The 20,576-nt window shown below is 34.8% G+C and overlaps 1 protein-coding gene across 8 annotated transcripts in view; it reads left to right on the plus strand.

The window, feature by feature from the left end:
- LOC126253109 (putative thiamine transporter SLC35F3) overlaps positions 1-17,834 on the plus strand; it is a 708,458-nt gene extending 690,624 nt beyond the window's left edge. For all 8 annotated transcript variants that reach the window (XM_049954222.1, XM_049954231.1, XM_049954240.1 and 5 more), the window contains one exon: positions 17,376-17,834. In XM_049954222.1, coding sequence (XP_049810179.1) covers positions 17,376-17,428 — 53 coding nt within the window. In that variant the 3' untranslated portion in view covers positions 17,429-17,834. The remainder of the gene's footprint in view (positions 1-17,375) is intronic.
- The last annotated feature ends 2,742 nt before the right edge of the window (positions 17,835-20,576 follow it).

Raw genomic sequence — 20,576 nt, forward strand, 5'->3', positions numbered from 1 at the left:
TATATGTGTGGATTGATATGTGTGTGTGTGTGTGTGTGCGCGCGAGTGTATACCTGTCCTTCTTTCCCTCTAAGGTAAGTCTTTCCGCTCCCGGGATTGGAATGACTCCTTACCCTCTCCCTTAAAACCCACATCCTTTCATCTTTCCCTCTCCTTCCCCTCTTTCCTGATGAGGCAACAGTTTGTTGCAAAAGCTTGAATTTTGTGTGTGTGTTTGTGTGTCTATCGACCTGCCAGTGCTTTCGTTCGGTAAGTCACATCATCTTTGTTTTTTTTTATAAAAGTGAACCATTTCTTCCAAAATATTTTTCACTTATCTACTTCAAATTTTACATGCTAATAGAACAAATGTTTGGGACAGCGTAGAATATATAAAAATACCCAAAAATCATTGAAAAGTTATTGAGCAGTTAAAATCAAATTTTTATACTTCATGCTAATAGAAATTTGGACAGACATAGGCTACATATATTTAATGTATGTAATATATTAATATACACATATATATAGATAAAAGTTGTTAGCAAAGATACTGAAACATTCCTGAATGATGAATTCAAATATTTCTTGATACTCTAATAAAAGTTTGGACAGATATAAGCTAAACACTTTTAAACATATATGTAATATATAAAGGGAGACAATGTGAGCAAATATGTCAAGAAGTTGTAATCTTTCCCCCCACACATTACTATTAAATAACTGTCTTAGTCTCTTCAGTATTTTCAAAAGTACAAGATGTACAAAATAATAACTTTTTACTTGTCTTCATTATCTCATTGTTGTTGTTGATGGCTCAAAGTCTTGTTGTGTCTTGGAGTACATTCTTGCTACTGAAAATTTTGACTTAATGTTGCAGGTTCTTGTTGCACAAAACAACTGATGAAGATTTATCTGTTGCTATAAATATCTTTTTATTTTATCCCATTCTTCTATATCACACTGACTTCACAATCTCCATTTTTGTCACATCATGTTGTTGTTGTTGTTGTGGTCTTCAGTCCTGAGACTGGTTTGATGCAGCTCTCCATGCTACTCTATCCTGTGAAAGATTCTTCATCTCCCAGTACCTACTGCAGCCTACATCCTTCTGAATCTGCTTAGTGTATTCATCTCCTGGTCTCCCTCTACGATTTTTACCCTCCATGCTGCCCTCCAGTACTAAATTGGTGATCCCTTGATGCCTCAGAACATGTCCTACCAACCGATCCCTTCTTCTAGTCAAGTTGTGCCACAAGCTCCTCTTCTCCCCAATTATATACAATACCTCCTCATTAGTTATGCGATCTACCCATCTAATCTTCAGCATTCTTCTGTAGCACCATACTTCAAAAGCTTCTATTCTCTTCTTGTCCAAACTATTTATTGTTCATGTTTCACTTCCATACATGGCTACACTCCATACGAATACTCTCAGAAACGACTTCCTGACACTTAAATCAATACTCGATATTAACAAATTTCTCTTCTTCAGAAACGCTTTCCTTACCATTGCCAGTCTACATTTTATATCCTCTCTACTTCGACCATTATCAGTTATTTTGCTCCCCAAACAGCAAACCTTCTTTACTACTTTCAGTGTCTCATTTCCTAATCTAATTCCCTCAGCATCACCTGACTTAATTCGACTACATTCCATTATTCTCGTTTTGCTTTTGTTGATGTTCATCTTATACCCTCCTTTCAAGACATTGTCCATTCCGTTCAACTGCTCTTCCAAGTCCTGTGCTGTCTCTGACAGAATTACAATGTCATCGGCGAACCTCAAAGTTTTTATTTCTTCTCCAAGGATTTTAATAGCTACTCCGAACTTTTCTTTTGTTTCCTTTACTGCTTGCACAATATACAGATTGAATAGCATTGGGGAGAGGCTACAACCATGTCTCACTCCCTTCCCAACCAATGCTTCCCTTTCACCTCCCTCGACTCTTATAACTGCCATCTGGTTTCTGTACGAATTGTAAATAGCTTTTCGCTCCCTGTATTTTACCCCTGCCACCTTCAGAATTTGAAAGAGAGTATTCCAGTCAACATTGTCAAAAGCTTTCTCTAAGTCTACAAATGCTAGAAATGTAGGTTTGCCTTTCCTTAATCTTTCTTCTAAGATAAGTCGTAGGATCAGTATTGCCTCACGTGTTCCAACATTTCTACGGAATCCAAACTGATCTTCCCCGAGGTCGGCTTCTACCAATTTTTCCATTCATCTGTACAGAATTCGTGGTAGTATTTTGCAGCTGTGACTTATTAAACTGATATTTTGGTAATTTTCACATCTGTCAACACGTGCTTTCTTTGGGATTGGAATTATTATATTCTTCTTGCCTGTCTCATATATTTTGCTCACCAGATGGTAGATTTTAGTCAGTACTGGCTCTCCCAAGGCTATCAGTAGTTCTAATGGAATGTTGTCTACTTCCGGGGCCTTGTTTCGACTTAGGTCTTTCAGTGCTCTGTCGAACTCTTCACGCAGTATCATATCTCCCATTTCATCTTCATCTGCATCCTCTTCCATTTCCATAATACTGTCCTCAAGAACATCGCCCCTGTATAGACCCTCTATATACTCTTTCCACCTTTCTGCTTTCCCTTCTTTGCTTATAACTGGGTTTCCATCTGAGCTCTTGATATTCATGCAAGTGGTTCTGTTTTCTCCAAAGGTCTCTTTAATTTTCCTGTAGGCAGTATCTATCTCACTCCTAGTGATGTATGTCTCTACATCCTTACATTTGTCTTCTAGCCATCCCTGCTTAGCCATTTTGCACTTCCTATCGATCTCATTTTTGAGACGTTTGTATTCCTTTTTGCCTGCTTCATTTACTGCATTTTGTGTTTTCTCCTTTCATCAATTAAATTCAGTATCTCTTCCGTTACCCATGGGTTTCTACTATCCCTCGTCTTTTTACCTACTTGATCGTCTGCTGCCTTCACTATTTCATCCCTCAAAGCTACCCATTCTTCTTCTGCTGTATTTCTTTCCTCCATTCCTGTCAATTGTTCCCTTATGCTCTCCCTGAAACTCTCTACAACCTCTGGTTCTTTTAGTTTATCCAGGTCCCATCTCCTTAAATTCCCACCTTTTTGCAGTTTCTTCAGTTTTAATCTACAGTTCATAACCAACAGATTGTGGTCAGAGTCCACATCTGCCCCTGGAAATGTCTTACAATTTAAAACCTGTTTCTTAAATCTCTGTCTTACTGTTATATAGTCTATCTGAAACCTTCTAGTATCTTCAGGATTCTTCCATGTATACAACCTTCTGTCATGATTCTTGAACCAGTGTTAGGTATGATTAAGTTATGCTCTGTGCAAAATTCTACCAGGCGGCTTCCTCTTTCATTTCTTAGCCCCAATCCATATTCACCTGCTACATTTCCTTCTCTTCCTTTTCCTACTACCGAATTCCAGTCACCCATGACTATTAAATTTTCATCTCCCTTCACTACCTGAATCATTTCTTTTATCTCATCATACATTTCATCAATTTCTTCATCATCTGCAGAGTTAGTTGGCATATAAACTTGTACTACTGTAGTAGGCATGGGCTTTGTGTCTATCTTGGTCACAATAATGCGTTCACTATGCTGTTTGTAGTAGCTTACCCGCACTCCTATTTTTTTATTCATTATTAAAGCTACTCCTGCATTACCCCTATTTGATTTTGTATTTATAACCCTGTATTCACCTGACCGAAAGTCTTGTTCCTCCTGCCACCAAACTTCACTAATTCCCACTATATCTAACTTTAACCTATCCATTTCCCTTGTTAACTTTTCTAACCTACCTGCCCGATTAAGGGATCTGACATTCCACGCTCTGATCCGTAGAATGTCACAGCACAAATTACATTATTAGATACAACATTAGCAAAATATGTATATTTCCGTCTGAGACATGCCTACCACTACTTACATTCTGCAGTACTAACTATTCCAAAGAGTTTACATATTTTCTTGACAACAGAAGAATCAACACCAAAATATAACAATATTTTATAACTGAGTCTGGAAATATATTTAATAATTAATGTTAGATTCTACAGTTAATAATATGAATCTTAAATGTGCCAGCAATTTCATAATTTCAAATATTTTTAAAAGAAGAGTTATTTTAACTGTTAGTACATATCGATTGTAACACATCAATCTATTTTTATACATTTTAGCCTGAAATATAATCACCATATACAAATACATATGAATTCTTTTAGTGAAACAGCTGAGATAATTTTAACCTATGCAAGAATCAATACTATACATGGTATCAGTTATTTCTATAAAAAAAGGTAATGTTAGAGGAGGGTGGCACGTTACAATATCCCCCTCACAAAATGTTTACAATGTTTTGTGACAGACTATAAGTTTTACCAAACGGTCTACAAAATGATGCCCAGACTAGCAGATGGATGTATAGAAGTATTTGATACATAACATATCTATTACAGAGAACATAAGAAAATATCTACTATAAAAATCATAATCTATACATATATCAGGATATGGCATGCAGATTTTCAGATCTGTGGAACATACTGTCACAAGACAAATAATACAAGGACAAAACTACAACATTACACCACTAAACTATAAAAATAATTACAGAAACAATGTAAATGACTAGAATTTATAAATTTTAAGTTAAGATCTATTCAATCAAACCGTCCAAATCTTGAAAAGAGAAGAGAAAAAAAATTTCAGAGCCTCATGTACCACGAGTGAAGTGACTCAAAAAACTCACAACGATGGGTACTGACCAGAAGAATATATTTGATCATGAGTAGGAATCAATCAGCCATATAAACCATAGTATTTATGGATATGTTGACTCACGAAAGAACAAAAAAATGGAAAAATATTAGGGCCTACGATTAAGATGCGGGGGTCGACTCATGAATCCAAACCACACCGGGTGCAAACCAGCAAAAAAATTTCCACACAACAAAATGAATAAAGTTCATAATAATATCAATGACTTCAATTATATGTAATGAGTAATTGTGAGAAGCATCTAGCTTCAATCAATTCAATCAGTGGTTGCACAAGAGAGAGAGAGAGAGAGAGAGAGAGAGAGAGAGAGAGAGAGAGAGAGAGAGAGTCACAATGACCAGGGGTAACCAAAACAGAGTTAAGCATGAGTCTGTCCACAATTCAAGATCCAATCAAATACAATAATGCAATACTCAGGATAAATTCAGGTAAACATAGTCATAAATTATCTTTGAATAGTGACACAATCCAGTAGCTTGACAACCAAAATCAAAGTATGAAAGCAGGCATGTATACATTTTATTATATTGTCCATACTAGTAAATGTCTTCCACACTAACCTACGTACATAAAGACCTAGAAAAATAATTTACAATTGATACAGCATTGTGGGGAGTGGATCTGCCTACATCTTTCAGCTTCCTCCTTACAGTTCTCATCACACAGATAGGTAACTTCCTGTCTAGCATTCACATCAAATCCTGAAACATTGTTTTGTGTACTAAATATGCTGTTCAATACCTCCTTCACATCACATGAGATATGCTCTCCATTTTCATTTTACACAGTCAGTTATATGGGATTTATGTCAGTACAATTAAAAAGTGCTCATATATGAAACATTAATTAACAGAGTTAAATACAATAAAGAAGAAATGAACAAACAAGGTATTACACACAGATATGCTCAAATACTATTCCTAATTTTTGAAGTACAAATTATGAATATTTCCCATTTCAAAACTGTAAAAAGCTCCACTCATTTAGACTCATGGCATGTATATATTAAATTCTAAAGCACAAATCTATTACAGAACACAATTATGTAGTGTATCATAGATTTTAACCCAGGCAGTAGATAGACAAAACTTCAAAAATCACAACATCTTACATAATAAATTCCAAACAAACAAAATACAGTTATATAGTCTCACTAATCTACAGATAGAGTTAAACTCAGTCACTGGATGAGATAAAACTCTAGAAACTACATGATCTTACGTACTAAATTCATGACAATGGGAAAAGAACAACCAAATAAAAATTAGATACTTACGGATCATTTCTATCAACACTTTAGATTTCCCTTTGGCTTTCTCCAACATTGGATCTCCTACTTCAAACTTAGAAAATCTACCTTTACCATCATGTCTCTGCTTTCTCCTAGCCCCCTGATTTTACATCATCTCCCTCAGTCAATAGATAAGACAGAACTTTAAAACTCACATGATCTTACATACTACATTCTTGGCAAACAAAACACAATTATGTATTATTAAAAACCTACTGACATAGTGAATATTCTCTTCTAGACTAGGTGTCATTATGAATCCATGTTTGTATATCTTGTCCTCTATATTTAGTGTTAACAGTGCTTGACATTTTACATGCTTGCTTTGCTTACCATCAGCTCCTCTTATTTTCACACGTGCAATGGGCCTTTTCACAAAATTCTTACTATACTTGATTTTGTCTCTAAATTGTTCAGATATACCACAAATCAGGCTACCTGTATCGATCAAATAGTTCCCTTCCCACTGATCAATCTTAATATAAGAACATCCAAAACCTGAATTGTCATCTGTGTTATTAGAAAATTCATGTAAAAGATCACTTTCAATTTCATCAAATGCTACATCTATACTGTTTTTGCAGGGTTTTATCAACTTCACTGGTATCATAGCAGCACTTTGGTTTCACATGTTGTCAGGTAAAGATTGAATACACTCAATGGGTTCCATAGCACAATTAACATCACTTAGATCTTCTTTCACTTCATTCCACCCATTTGGATACAGATTTTGAGTAACCACAGCTAACTTATTCCAGAATTTAACTATGTTATCATCAATATGGTCCCAAACAAATTTCAAAAAAATTCCACTTTTATTCTTTAAGCTTACAGATAACCCAACTTTACTGTTTCGATCATTACTCTGCATGACATTAATGAAAAACTGCTTTGACTTGATTGGTATTCCATGACTCTCACATCTTCACATACATCACATACATTACATGTATTCACAAATAACTCTGAAACTTTGTTATGCTTAAACTCCACAAAAACCTGATACTCATCATCATCATCATCATCATCTTCATTATCATCATATTCTTGAAATTTACTTCATCAATAACATCATTAACAACGCAAGTCTCATGACTATCAAAGTTACACACATCACCTACATTCATTTGCAATAAGCTAACAGTCTCAGACTTACCAACCTCAGTCATTTCACAGTTCATTCACATCTACATCAACAATACCACCTAATTCAGATCCAATACCTGTTTCACATACATCAATAACACTGTTTTTTTTTAGCCACTTTTATCAAAACTTTGGTATGTCTCCCACTGACTTAAATTTAGATTTACCCATTACGGAGCTTCATCTTCAAAACATCTTTTAACAAATTTAATCTTTTGGTCATCACTCATGCCAGACACAAAACTCTCTCTACACTGGTGTAGAAAATCCACTGGATGAAAATTGTCTGATGGAAAACTTTTGATTGGAATGTTGGACCACGCAATACCATTGTTTGAATACAGATTATTGTGAATGAAATTTTCCTGAACTACTGAAATTTTTTGATCTAGAACATTTACATTATTTATCATACTGTTTCCAACATTTAAAATTTTTAATCTAAACTATCAAAGTTCAGTTACATTCTTCCTCTATGGCCATCTGTTGAACTCGGACATCATTAACATTCTTCTACTGTTGTGAAGATTGTGCAATTAACTCATTTTCCAAAACAATAAATTTATTTTCTAATACATTGACTTTTTCATTCAGACTTTTTAATCCATCTGACAACCCACTTTTTAGCTCCAAAACCTGATTGCTAAGTTGGTCTATTTGGTAATGTAACCTGTCCACTTTGTCATTGTTTTCAGTTTCAGTTTTCAGTTCATTTAACTGTCCTTGTAGTGAAATAAATTTTTGGCTAACTCATCAGTAACTGCACTAAATTTGCTATTGTTGTCAGTTTTAACTGATCATTAACTGCACTCACTTTGCCAAAATCAACTGCATAATATCAGTTTTTACTGTTTCTTTGCTAACTACACTTTCACTTGGTTCAAACATGTCTAGGCTGGGTCCTACAGCTTTCATTTCATCACCACTAACCTCATCTCTATTCATTTTGCTACCAATCACCCAAGTCCAGCAAGAAAAATTAATTTCACAAATGATTTGTACTCATCTTTTCTGATGTCTATCGTCGTGGTTGTAAAGTCCTCTTTCAGTTTATCTGATCCACCACTGTTGGTATCACATAAAATTCTTGTCACTGTTGATAAGACTTTGTTGGGCAGTTCTCTGGTCTTCTTTCTTAAGGTTATTGGAGTTTCTGTGTGTATATAAAAACTGTAAATGACATATAATTGTCCTTTCTTTTTCTGCAACAGACGAAACTTTGTTATCAGTCAACAAATCACGGCTGATGCCACCATTTGTAATCTTACCCTCCCACACATCACTATTAAATTCATAGTCTTAATATCTTCACTATTTTACAAAGTTTCAAGAGATGTAAGATATACAAAATAATAACTTTTTACTTGTCTTCATTATCTCATTGTTGTTATCGATGGCTCAAAATCTTGTTGCATCTAGGAGTACATTCTTTCTGCTGAAAATTTTGATTTAACATTGTTGCATTAAATAAGTGATGAAGATTTGCCTGTTCCTATAAATATATTTTTATCTATCCCATTCTTCTATACCACACTGATTTCACAATCTCCATTTTTGTCACACCACAAATTACCTTATTAGAAACAAGATTAGCAAAATATTTGCATTTACATCTGAGGCATACCCACCACCACTACTTACATACAGGGTGACTCATTATAAAGTTCTCAGCTGATTTATTTCAAATTTTTACATGATAGTCTAATAACATTTGGACAGATACAAGCTATATACTTTTAATATATATATTTTATAAATATAGATAAATACAATATAGTCATCAAACTTATAGCAAAATTTTTGAAAAATGGTTGACTAGTTTACTTTGAATTACACAGTGCTCCAACAAAGGCCTTTTTTATTTAAAAAAAAACAGCAGTTTGCAAGTTGTCTGTTAAAGCTAACTGTGAAAACCCAAATGCTGTCTGTGATAATGTGTACTTTCATCAAAATTTTTGCAGTCAGTTTTAATTACAATAGCAAATAATTCTCCCAAATATATTCTTTCTCCTTATATATAATTTCAAACAAAAAAATTGTACACAACAATGTGAAGTTTTGTTTTCTTGCTTGTAGACAGTTTTGACAGAAAATAGAGGAGTAGTTTCTATGGCTTATTGGCTTATGATTATAACTTATTGGCTTATGATTATAATACTACTATGGAATCTGAATCATCTGAAATGTTTGTAATCCTACACATTTGCAGATTAAAATACGTTAAGAACTCTCATTTAAGCTACTATTCTCACAGTTCCAGCAGCTGGAGAGGTCTTTCTCATATCCTGCATACCAGTTTTGATACCAACTGGTTTCCAGTTTATTTTAAGTGAATTCCCAGTCAAGTTGTTGTTTGCAATAACAATAAACAAGGCTCAAGGTCAGGGGGAGTGTGGAAAAGGAGATAAGGGGATGGACAGAGGGGTAATGGTGGAAATTGTCATAGAGAGGGGAAAGAGGAGATGGACAGAGAGAAAGAGAGGAGAAAATGCAAAGAGATAGGAGGGAGGAGCTTATGGACAGAGAGAGGGGATGGGGTGATAGACAAAGTGAGAGGTGAGGAGGGGACAGGCAGAGAGACGGGGTAGAAGGTGATAAGGACTATATCTAATTTCCATACACATATAGCACCTTTAAAGCACTGCTGGGTTCACTGGTATCTTAATGATAGAAAACAGAGGGTCGCATTAATGAATTATACAACAGAAAAAAGACTAAATTCAGAATGAGGAAACATGAACTCTGGTGTACCACAAAATATGGTGCTTGGCCTGCTTCTGTTCTTGGCCTACATAAATGATTTACCTAAGACTCTGGAGGACTCTTCAAGAACTATGATGTTTACTAATTATACTAGTATATTTATCAAGCACTCAAACAAATTCGTAGTGGATATAGCAAACAGTAAACAATTTCATATTTATAAGACTTATTCCTGTTCCAGATGAAGTAAAATGAGTTTTTACAAGCCTAAGAAACAGATATCAACAGACATACACTGTATGAGGTTGCATGTGCGAAGCTCCTTTGCATGCAGATGGATTGTAAACTGAGATACTAAGGTTGCATGGATAAGTTAAACAAAAAGCTCATTCCTTGTGCTTTACGCTTAGGTATCTTTCTTATTATGTAGACCTGTGGACATTAGTGCAGGCACACTTTGCATACTTTCACTCACAATCGTCTGGGACAATGTAGTTAAGGGCAAAGAAGTTAGTTAATTAGTTTCATGATCCCTAGATCATTTGTACGATTAATCATAATGTAAATATGGCTACATTCTGACCATTTAATGGTTTTTTTTCTGAACATTGAGTTAGTAAAATATACCCACCACCACCACCTTTTTACATATTACCTAAATAGAAATTCTTCTATGAAACAGAAGTATTTGCCAAGGAGAAACTTATCAGTTCATTTTCAAATTTATCTTTGCTGTCTGTCAGACATTTTATATCACTGGGTAGGTGATCAAAAATTTTGGTGACAGCATTGTGCACCCTCTTTTTGTGTCGTATGTGGAGTAATTAATATCATTTTTTCTTCTAGTATTTTAATTATGTACCACATTGTTCCTTTAGAACTGAAATGGATTATTTACCACAAACTATTTGAGGGAATAAATATATCATGAAACAGTATCAAAATCCCTAACAAATGTCTAAAAGATAATAGGGTTGAGCACTACAAGTTTCTTAAAGATGAAATACCCCAGTCATTATTCCATATGACATTATTGAATAAAATATGTTAAACACTTATCATTGGTGTAGTATCTCTGCATTTGCAGAAATTAACATGTTACGTCTTTTTGAAACTGACAGTGAGACCATTTATAGAAAACCATTCAACAATCCCTTTAAGAACATTATTTGCCCTTTATTCTGTTGCTGTTTGTGCATATGTATTGTTACAATGGTAGTGACATGTGCAAAAATAACGAATTCTGCAGTTTTGTATTAGACAGGAAGTCATTTACATATAATAGAAGCAGTAGTCAACCTAAGATTCAGCCCTATGGACTCAAAAAGCGATTTCTCCCCAGTCTGAAGAATCTTACATGCTTATGTTGGTTCTGTTATTAAGTACCATTTCCTGTGTTATTTTGGTCAGATATGACATTATCCAGTGGCTGACTATATCGTGAATTCCATAAAACCTCAGTTTATCTATGATAATATTATTATACTGAAGCCTGCAGTAACAATATTGTAAAAAGTTGAGAACCGAAAATCTTGTATTTCTTGTAGATGTTTTGCATTGATTAATCTATGCAAATTCATCAAGGACTAAGTAATATGTCAATGGTGCCTCTAGTGCAAAAGTTAAAAGGAAAAAGAAGAAGAAGAAGAAGAAGAAGAAGAAGAAGAAGAAGAAGAAGGAGGAGGAGGAGGAGGAGGAGGAGAAGGAGGAGAAACCTAGACATATAGATGTTGACAGTTATTGACTCAGATAAGTTTAGAATGGCTGAAATGTTCTGTAGAGCCTTATCATGCCTTCCTAAAGATTGTTGTTAAGCATGTCATGTGTAATTAAGTTTGTTGTAACTTAGTAAGCTATAATCAGTCCACTCACCTGTTTTTCCAATTTGTGAGCTTAGGCATTTCCTGTAAGTACTGCATATGGAGATACAGTGATATTTGAAAGTGTATCTCCTGCAAAACATAATATAGTTTCCTTGGTTTTGTAGCCATAGTTTAACACTAATGTGCAATAAGCAAACTGCTTAAAAAAGCTACATCAAACAAGTAAGTAGCTACCCAGAAAAGATTATACATAGATGTCACAAATAAACACAATGAAAAGAAGGTTTGTGTAAAAATTCATTAAATATTGAAGCTACTAAAGTACTATAAATGCAGTAAAGTTCATAGAATTCCAATAAGCAAACAAAATTTGCTCCAGCTTTCATGAGCTCATGTTGATGCTGCATGATACACTGTGACAGCAATGTCGATCCAGATGCAGCATTTTTTGTCTTAAATGTATAAACATTAAATAACTACAGACTACTAGCAGGTTTCTAAATTTGATGTACAAGTAAATTGGTAACTCTTTCCAGAATAATAAATAATCTTTCAGCAAAGCAGTTTGTGGCCTTTATTGACAAACTGGTGTTAACAATTTGTGTGAATATCAAAAAGATTTTTGTTTCTCATTATTTTGTTTAGCTGTGCAAAATAAGTGAGGCATACATGAGGAAAAGAATTTTGCATATTGTTGCAGGAAACTGCTTTGTATCCAGTGAGAAATGTTTCTGTGTACTTTTTTCCCTTTAAAAAAAAAAGAGGGGGGACAGTGAGGGGCGAGGGGGGGGGGGGGTGGAAGAAAGATGTCATTAAGATCATCATGAAGGTGAGAAATTATGATAAACTACAATACTGTAAATTCATGGAAGAAAGCAATAAACAAAGTTGAGCCTGAGTATGAGCAGCCTGCAGCTGATGAACGGGTGGTGTATAGCATAATATATTTCACTGGAGAACTGAAAAAATGTGTAAATAATTTAACTCACACAAATTTGATCATTGTGAATGTTCCACAACATCATGATTTTCTGAACTGTTCATGTGTGAACCTTGAAATCGGTCTCACAAGCAAGAGTTCCACAGAAATGTGTATTCATTTCCAGAAAGTTGATGTTATAAACAAACATTTTAGAATAAAGGCTCTAGATAGCTCACTGCCTTAATTTAAATGCATCAGGAAAGGAGGTACTTAAAGATAAAATATTTACTTGTATTTCACAGGACAATGAAATTGCAAATTATGAAGTGGTTTAAACACAGTAGGCCAGAAAATAACAATCAATTAGTAAAACAGACACAAATTACAAAATGGTTCAAAGCAATAAGAATGGAGTACAAATTTTACAAGCCTCCAAAAACAACTTCACTACTTGACCGTCACCAGGAAGCAAAAGCCACACTCAACAAATACACCAAGAATTTTTTAGGCACGACATCACCTGCAGAAGAAGAAAACGAAGTACCAGCGGAAACAGAAAAAAACACAACAGCCAAGCAGACTGCACAAGGAACAGCAAGCAGATGAAAAGTAGTGGATCCATCTCTTCTGAAAGAATTTTTAACTACAGATACAAAGAACAAGAACTACCCAAGATAAGTGACACCGCTACAAACAAGTCTAATCTGTCCATCTTCCATCAAAACATTAGGGGACTTAGTAGCAAAGTGGATCAGCTATCAGTTAATATAAATGACAGAAATTGTATGAACAATGGTAAAATATTATGCTTTACAGAATATCATATCACAAATGTCAATAACTTGTTACTTTTAGATTCTAACTACAACATTGCAAGCTACTACTCTAGGGACAACAAGGAAAGAGGTGGTGTAGCTACTTTTGTTAAAAAAATTATGTCATATTTAGAGCAATAGATGTAAGGAAATAATGTTTAGAACAACTGTTTGAAGCTTATATTACAGTAGATAGCTCCCCACCTGGAAATAACTTTTTGGTTCAAATAGAAATATTGTTATCTGTTTTATTTTGTAAAAATAATGAAATTATCATTCTGGGGGATCTTAATGAAGACTTTTTATGTGAACACAACAACAAAGTAGAGCTCCAACATCTGATGAATTCATATAATCTTCTTCCAGTAGTTTGACCTCCGCAATACGATTTCACCTGAGAGTCAGACTTTGACAGACAATATATTTGTAGATTTCAAAAGGTACCATAGCTTTACTGTCACCTCTGTCTTGGATGGACTCTCTGGCAATGATGGACAACTCCTTACTCAGCATGACAGTACAGCCTTCAAGAAATTAATCCCCACCTGGAAATCTATTAGACCAATGACTAGTGATGCATTTGAAATATTTAAACAAAAACTGTAACAAATGGACTGGAGCCCAGTATATAGGATGAATGAGACAAACCCTGGACCACAAAGGACCACAAATGATGTAAAACAAAGAGAGAGTTAACATTGCAGTTAGAATGTCTGAAGACATAATGAAAACAGGCCATTATGAAATGTACTGTAAGAAGGTAATATATATATATATATCATAAGCATTGTATTATGAGAAAGACATTGATAACTCTCATAACAAAATGAAGACTGCTTGGAATATTGTTAGAAGGGAGGCAGGGAAAACCATAAGAACTTTTGAAGAAGCCAATATTTTCAACAACCACTTCTTGTCAGTTTCAGAACAAACAGGCTGCAAAAGCTCTGCTAATGAAGTTCTGAGTCATATGCAAAAGACTATGCACTCTATGCTTTCACAAATAAAGTTCTGGATTCAATTAATGACAAACTGGTAACACTAGGATTATTTTGTGACTTGTCAAAAGCCTGTGAACCACCAAATTCTATTACAGAAAGCAGACCTATTAGGAATAAGTGGCGTAAGAAATAAGTGGTTAGAATCATACTTCAAAGATAGAAAGCAGAAAGATAGGAAGCAGATAGTACTTATGAGATCCTTAGCGGCCTGGTTTCATCTAATTGGAGAACCATTAAATGTGGAGTGCCCCAGGGATCCATTCTTATTCCTTTACTGTTCCTCATATTTATAAATGATCTACCTCAGTGTACAAAGCTCCACTGATTGTTTACCATTTTCACAGATGATACCAAAATTATGATTGATGGTCATACATGTGAAGATCTTCAAGGATCTGTTAACAATATTCTCATTGATTTAATGAAATGGGTTAGCACTATTGGACTCTCATTGAACTTTAAGAAGACCAACTGCATTCAGTTCACTGCAACTGCTAAAACTGAGGATGGGTTAACTGCGAAATGTGGTACAGAGTCAATAGCAAGAGTTAAAACAATGAAGTTTTTAGATGTTGTAATTGACTCCAGAGTAACTTGGTCTCATCATATAATAAATAAATCTTCAGAAGAGACTCAGCTCACAGATTTTTGCCCTATGTGTTTTCTCCAAGAGAAGACACATAGACACAAAGAAAATAGCATACTATGGGTATTTCTATTCTCTTATAATATACAGTACTATATTTTGGGGAAACCAAGCAGTAGCAGCGAACCTGTTTCATCAGGAAAAATACAGAGTTTTGTAAAATAAATAGTGAATACAAAGGATATGATACTAGGAGAAAGCACAATTTCTACAATGATTGTAAAAACCTGACTGTGGTGCAAAAGGGTGTGCAGTTCTCTGGTGCAAAAGTTTTTAATGCTCTACCTCCAGATAATAAAAGCAAATTTGATAACCATTCCTCTTTAGGGAGCATCTGAAGCAATTTCTACTGGAACGGTCACTTTACAGTTTGGAACAGTTTTTTTGTTTTTTAGCCACAGTGAGAAAAACCTATTAGATCTGTGGACCAGAAATTTTGAGTGTGATATACCAAAGTGTACACATGAGCAATGATGTAGGTACCATACTCATGTAAAATTCATAGTTATTTTCACTGGTTATGTGTTTGCTTTTCATTTTCTGTGCCTAACATTCACTGTAATCTATCATTCTTACCACATGTGTGACATGCAAACATGGAGTGTTACTTTTGCATGATTGACTGCTTTAATACTACCTATGTATAGATTAATTACTGAAGTACTCTTTATCCTTGTGAGTTTATCACAGTTGGATTGATAGAGCTAGACCTGTAATTGAAGTTTGATATATTTTCTTATTCCATCTTCAAATGTGAATCAGCCTTTTCTCCGAAATCATAAAAATTACCACAGAAAATTAAACAATGTAAACTCCCAGGTTGGCATACCAACAATATAAGGAAAAGATAGACTGCTACTCACTGTACAGATAACATACTGAGTTGAGACTGGCACAACAAAAAGACACGTACATATTAGCTTTTGGCCAGAGCCTTTTTCTGGCAAAAAAATAAATAAATAAATAAAAACCTTCATTTACACAAGCAAGCACACCTCATGCATGCAGGTCCTATATCATGATGTGCTTTACTGTACAAATTATTTGATTTACAGGACCAGCAGCTCAGACTGGACCTGCCGGAGTGGTGGTCATGAGCATGCTTGTGTAAATGAATGTGTGTGTGTGTGTGTGTGTGTGTGTGTGTGTGTGTGTGTGTGTGTGTGTGCGCGCGTTTCCTTTTCTGAAGAAGGCTTTGACTAATGTATCTCTGTCTTTTCACTGTGCCTGTCTACATCTCAATGTGTCGTGTCATCTTCATGATTAGCAGCAATCTATCCCTTCCTTAAATTACTGATATTCCAGAAGATTAATGTTTTTCCAAAACATTTTCCAAGGTAAAACATGGTCAAATACAATGGGAAAAATCATCTATAGAAATTTATAGTATTTCAGTTGAGAAAATCTTGTCAATACTATATTTAGTTGTCTATCTGTTATGTTATTACTCTTCTATACACCAATAATCAGAAAGTGAAATCAAATTAAGGAGAAGTGTTATGAAAAACCAGTTACTAATTAAATACATTTTGAGGTAGAAGCTCTTGGAAACCAATGCAAATTTCCATTTTCAAAGCAGGGAAAATTATCGAGACATTAAGAAAATTTGGTTCATTTGCAAATAACACGTTACATAGTAGAGATAATTTCAATATACGAGCTGGTGTATGACCAACAAAGTATGGCTTCATAGAAATGTTACGTAACTAGTTTCAAAAATACATAGAATTTTACTTATAACAAAATTATGTAAGGGAAAAATTAACAATATATTCCAAATAGTTTTAATACATTATATAGCACTTGAATTTGTAGAATTCAAAACATTTACAAATGCTCTAGAAACACACTCTTGTTTCTAGTGACAATAAAAACTGTAGGAAATGGTGGACCCTGCTTATGGTTCTATGCAAATTCCTTCTTGTGATTCAATCACTAAAGTACTGACCAAAATACGTTGTGTGTTTCTAAGTACACTATCCTCTAGGTACAACACACTCTGTGATTATTAGGTAATTTTGTGTATTCTAATAATCTGTTAACAATCTTTTATTACATTTCTTCACCACATTTCCTTCACCAAAATTTTACAGTTCCTTAGAATCTGATAGTCTTGGCCCCCCACCAAGCCTGCCTCTGCAAAAACAGCTAAAAATAAAAGCTACTTACACTGACATATCTTAGTAACTTTACACTCTGAATAAAATGTGAAATGTACTTTATCAATGCATCAATGAGATGTTGACGTAGATTGCGCTTGTGTAGGTGGAGCCGGCGCCACAGGCATGGTGCAGGGGCAGCGGGCCGGCGTGATGTAATCGACTACCGCACTGGTTACATCCGGTCGCATCTCCGCTCACCGTCTGGCCGTGTGCGGTGACCCGACCCTGAGCGCAGCGAGCCGCCCTGTTAGTTGTGTGATATGGACACGGCGCTGCCCACAAATTCTTAACTCTCTCCTGAGCTAGACTGTGTTCATTAAGGCATTTTCTGCAGTAAATGTGACAGAAAATAAGCATCTCTGTCTAGTGACGACTTAGCACTTGAGTACAGTTTCATGTCTGTGACTTTTTGAGATAGATGTATAATTTTATAATTGGTTTTACCAAAGAATAACTGCAGAAGTTAATACTTGAAAGTATAATTTTGAATAATAAAATTTCTATGAACTGTAAAATCAACTATAGACAAATAAATCTTAATTCTATTTGAGGTATCCTCATACTCTAGCATTTTTATTTTCATATTTATTGGAATATCCTAAAAAGAACCCTTTAATCTAAATTTTTCTCTAAAGCTATATTCTACAAATACTTGTAGTGTGTATGTTATACAGTACTTTTCATTGCAAATGCATTACAGTTTCTTCCTCTTCTAATGAGAGATGAAATACTGAAATAGATGAAGTAGGGAAAGAATGATTGATTGTACATATTTACACAATTTATCTTCATATTGCCCATAGCACTGATGTGTAGGTATATTAACATTGTTCATAGTTTCTGCCCTGAAAACCAACTCTTGGAATTTTCTAATGGAATATGAGAGAGACACTGCTTCTTTTTTCAAATGTGTGCCGGTTCAGATTCTGCAACTTTTCTGTTATATTCACCCTTCCCTTCATTGTACACAAAGGAGCACACATCCCAGCAGTACTCCAACACTGGCATTACAAGTGTTTTGTGAACAGCCTATTTTTGGAACAAACTGCAATTTCCCATTATCCCACCAATGAATCCAAACCTCCATTTCTTTTATTTACAACTGACCCTCTGTGTTCTCATTCCTTAATATGGTTATTTCTCACATTTTCATGTGACATGATAAAATAACTGTTAGTAAAAGAGTACATTTTCATAGTTTGTGAGGTGTACAGTATGACATTTCACTATTTAACTGAATGTTACTAGTCTTTTTATTATACAACACTTTCTCACAAATAACAAAGACTATCAAGCTGCAAATGGAGAAACTAAAATACCTGCAGCTTGACAATACGCGTATTAACTGAGTTGGTGCAAGCAATCAGACGGTGTCATTTGAATTTGTAGCAATGCAACACAAAAGCCGTGATTTCATTCCTTCATGCTGATGTTTAGAAATCTTGTAATGTGAGAGTAGTTACACAAGCAACATTCAGAAGCCCATATCTGATGGTCATTTAGATGAAATTGTTATTCCTGTGTATAGCACTACCAAAGTAGTTGGCAGTAAGTTATTGCCATTTCAGAGGATCTGTTAGTAGAGTGTAATTAACATCCACCTGGAGCCATGAATTCCTACAAAACAAATATAATGCAGCAAAAGTTGAAGTGCTGTCACAGAAATACCCGAATGCATCAGAAAACTCTGAAGCTTGACTTACAGATAATTAGTAAGTACTACTAAGCAAGACCTTCAAGCAAAGTTTGTTTATGACGTACTTCTAAAACAGAAAAAAAAGATTCTCTGGATTTTGAGTGTTGCAAACTATAACACATTCATACATAACCTAACCTATTGCAGATTCCATCAAGTAGGGAAACTTCAAAAACATTGAATGAAATAATATAAACATTAAAACAGAGGAGCAATTGACAGAGCACCTTCCTTAGTTGTGCGAACAATCAGCTATAATTTATTTCTGTTTATTAGTTATGTACTCAGAAAATCAGCCACACTCTTGTTTTTCTACTATGTCCATAAGAAGCCAAAGAAATTAAATGTGAGGTTTTGAGTCTATACAATTTAAGCAAGAAAGGCAGCATATTCGAAATTTTAAATCTGTCTGACATTATTCACTGAACAGTCAAATTTTCAAAGCAGCTAAAAGTTACAGACAGGTGATTCAGTCAGAACAAGGTGTAACAACATTGGATGACAATGCAGAACTGAAACTCATACTTAATGGCAATTTTATTTAACTTTGGCACATGAGTAAGCAGTGGCCCAAGTTCATCGATTACTATCAACAATTCAACAACTGATTTCATTGCACTTTTTTTTTATTTCTCCAAATAAACATGTAGCACTGACTTTATTAATTTATACTTTCAGCTTTTACACAAAGTTGCAGATAATTTATACTGAACTGCCTGAACATTACTTTACAAAGACGCAACAGAACTGATATGGAAAAGCTGTTCTGGAACGCATTTCAAAAACTGCCCACGTGGTATCTTCTTAGACTCCTTTTGAAACATAGCATCCAGTGTATTTAGCTACCTTGAACTAAGATAAAAAGTATTCTTTGTAATGTTAAAGATAATCTAGGTCTCCAAAAGTGTAGTGTACTCCATGAAAATGAGGCATGTTGTATGTAGGTACAGCCTATCAGAATACTCAATGAGAGAGGCAAGGAACATCAGCAACACACCCAACTTAAAGAACCAAGCAGATCAGCTGTCACTAAGCACTGCCTAAAATATAATCATGAAATCAAATATGATGAGACAAGTATCATGCTGATGGTGCAAATGCCAAGAAGCTTGGACAACATAGTTAAGGAGTCTATCAAAATAAATATGTCGGAAAACCTAATAAATAGGTATGGTGGTTTCAGTTCAAACAAGGCTGGCATTCAATTTATTAAGATCTCAGCAGTTACCCCATCCAACAGATTTGGAAAACACCACAAGAAATTGTGTTTCACAGAATATGAATGTGAGCTCTGACAAGAAAGTGTATCAGAGGGCACGGTGAGCGTTGGGAGTCAAACTTGACTATAAATAGTGGTCCAGGACTAACAATAGTTCACAGTCTGGCTGGAGTCAAGACAGCAAGTACATGTAACAGCAAAACTCAAAGTACCGAAGAAGATGACTGGACCAATTGTCAAAATATCATGCATAAAATGAAAACAACAACACAGTAGAACACACAAAAACACATCATTATCAATTGTAGTTCACAATCAGGGTACATCTGGAATATACAGGATTTTGTCACCAACAGGAACGACTAGAGCTTACACACTGATAAACCAAG

This window comes from Schistocerca nitens, chromosome 1 (assembly GCF_023898315.1).
Source record: "Schistocerca nitens isolate TAMUIC-IGC-003100 chromosome 1, iqSchNite1.1, whole genome shotgun sequence".
In the NCBI taxonomy this organism is placed as follows: Eukaryota; Metazoa; Arthropoda; class Insecta; order Orthoptera; family Acrididae; genus Schistocerca; species Schistocerca nitens.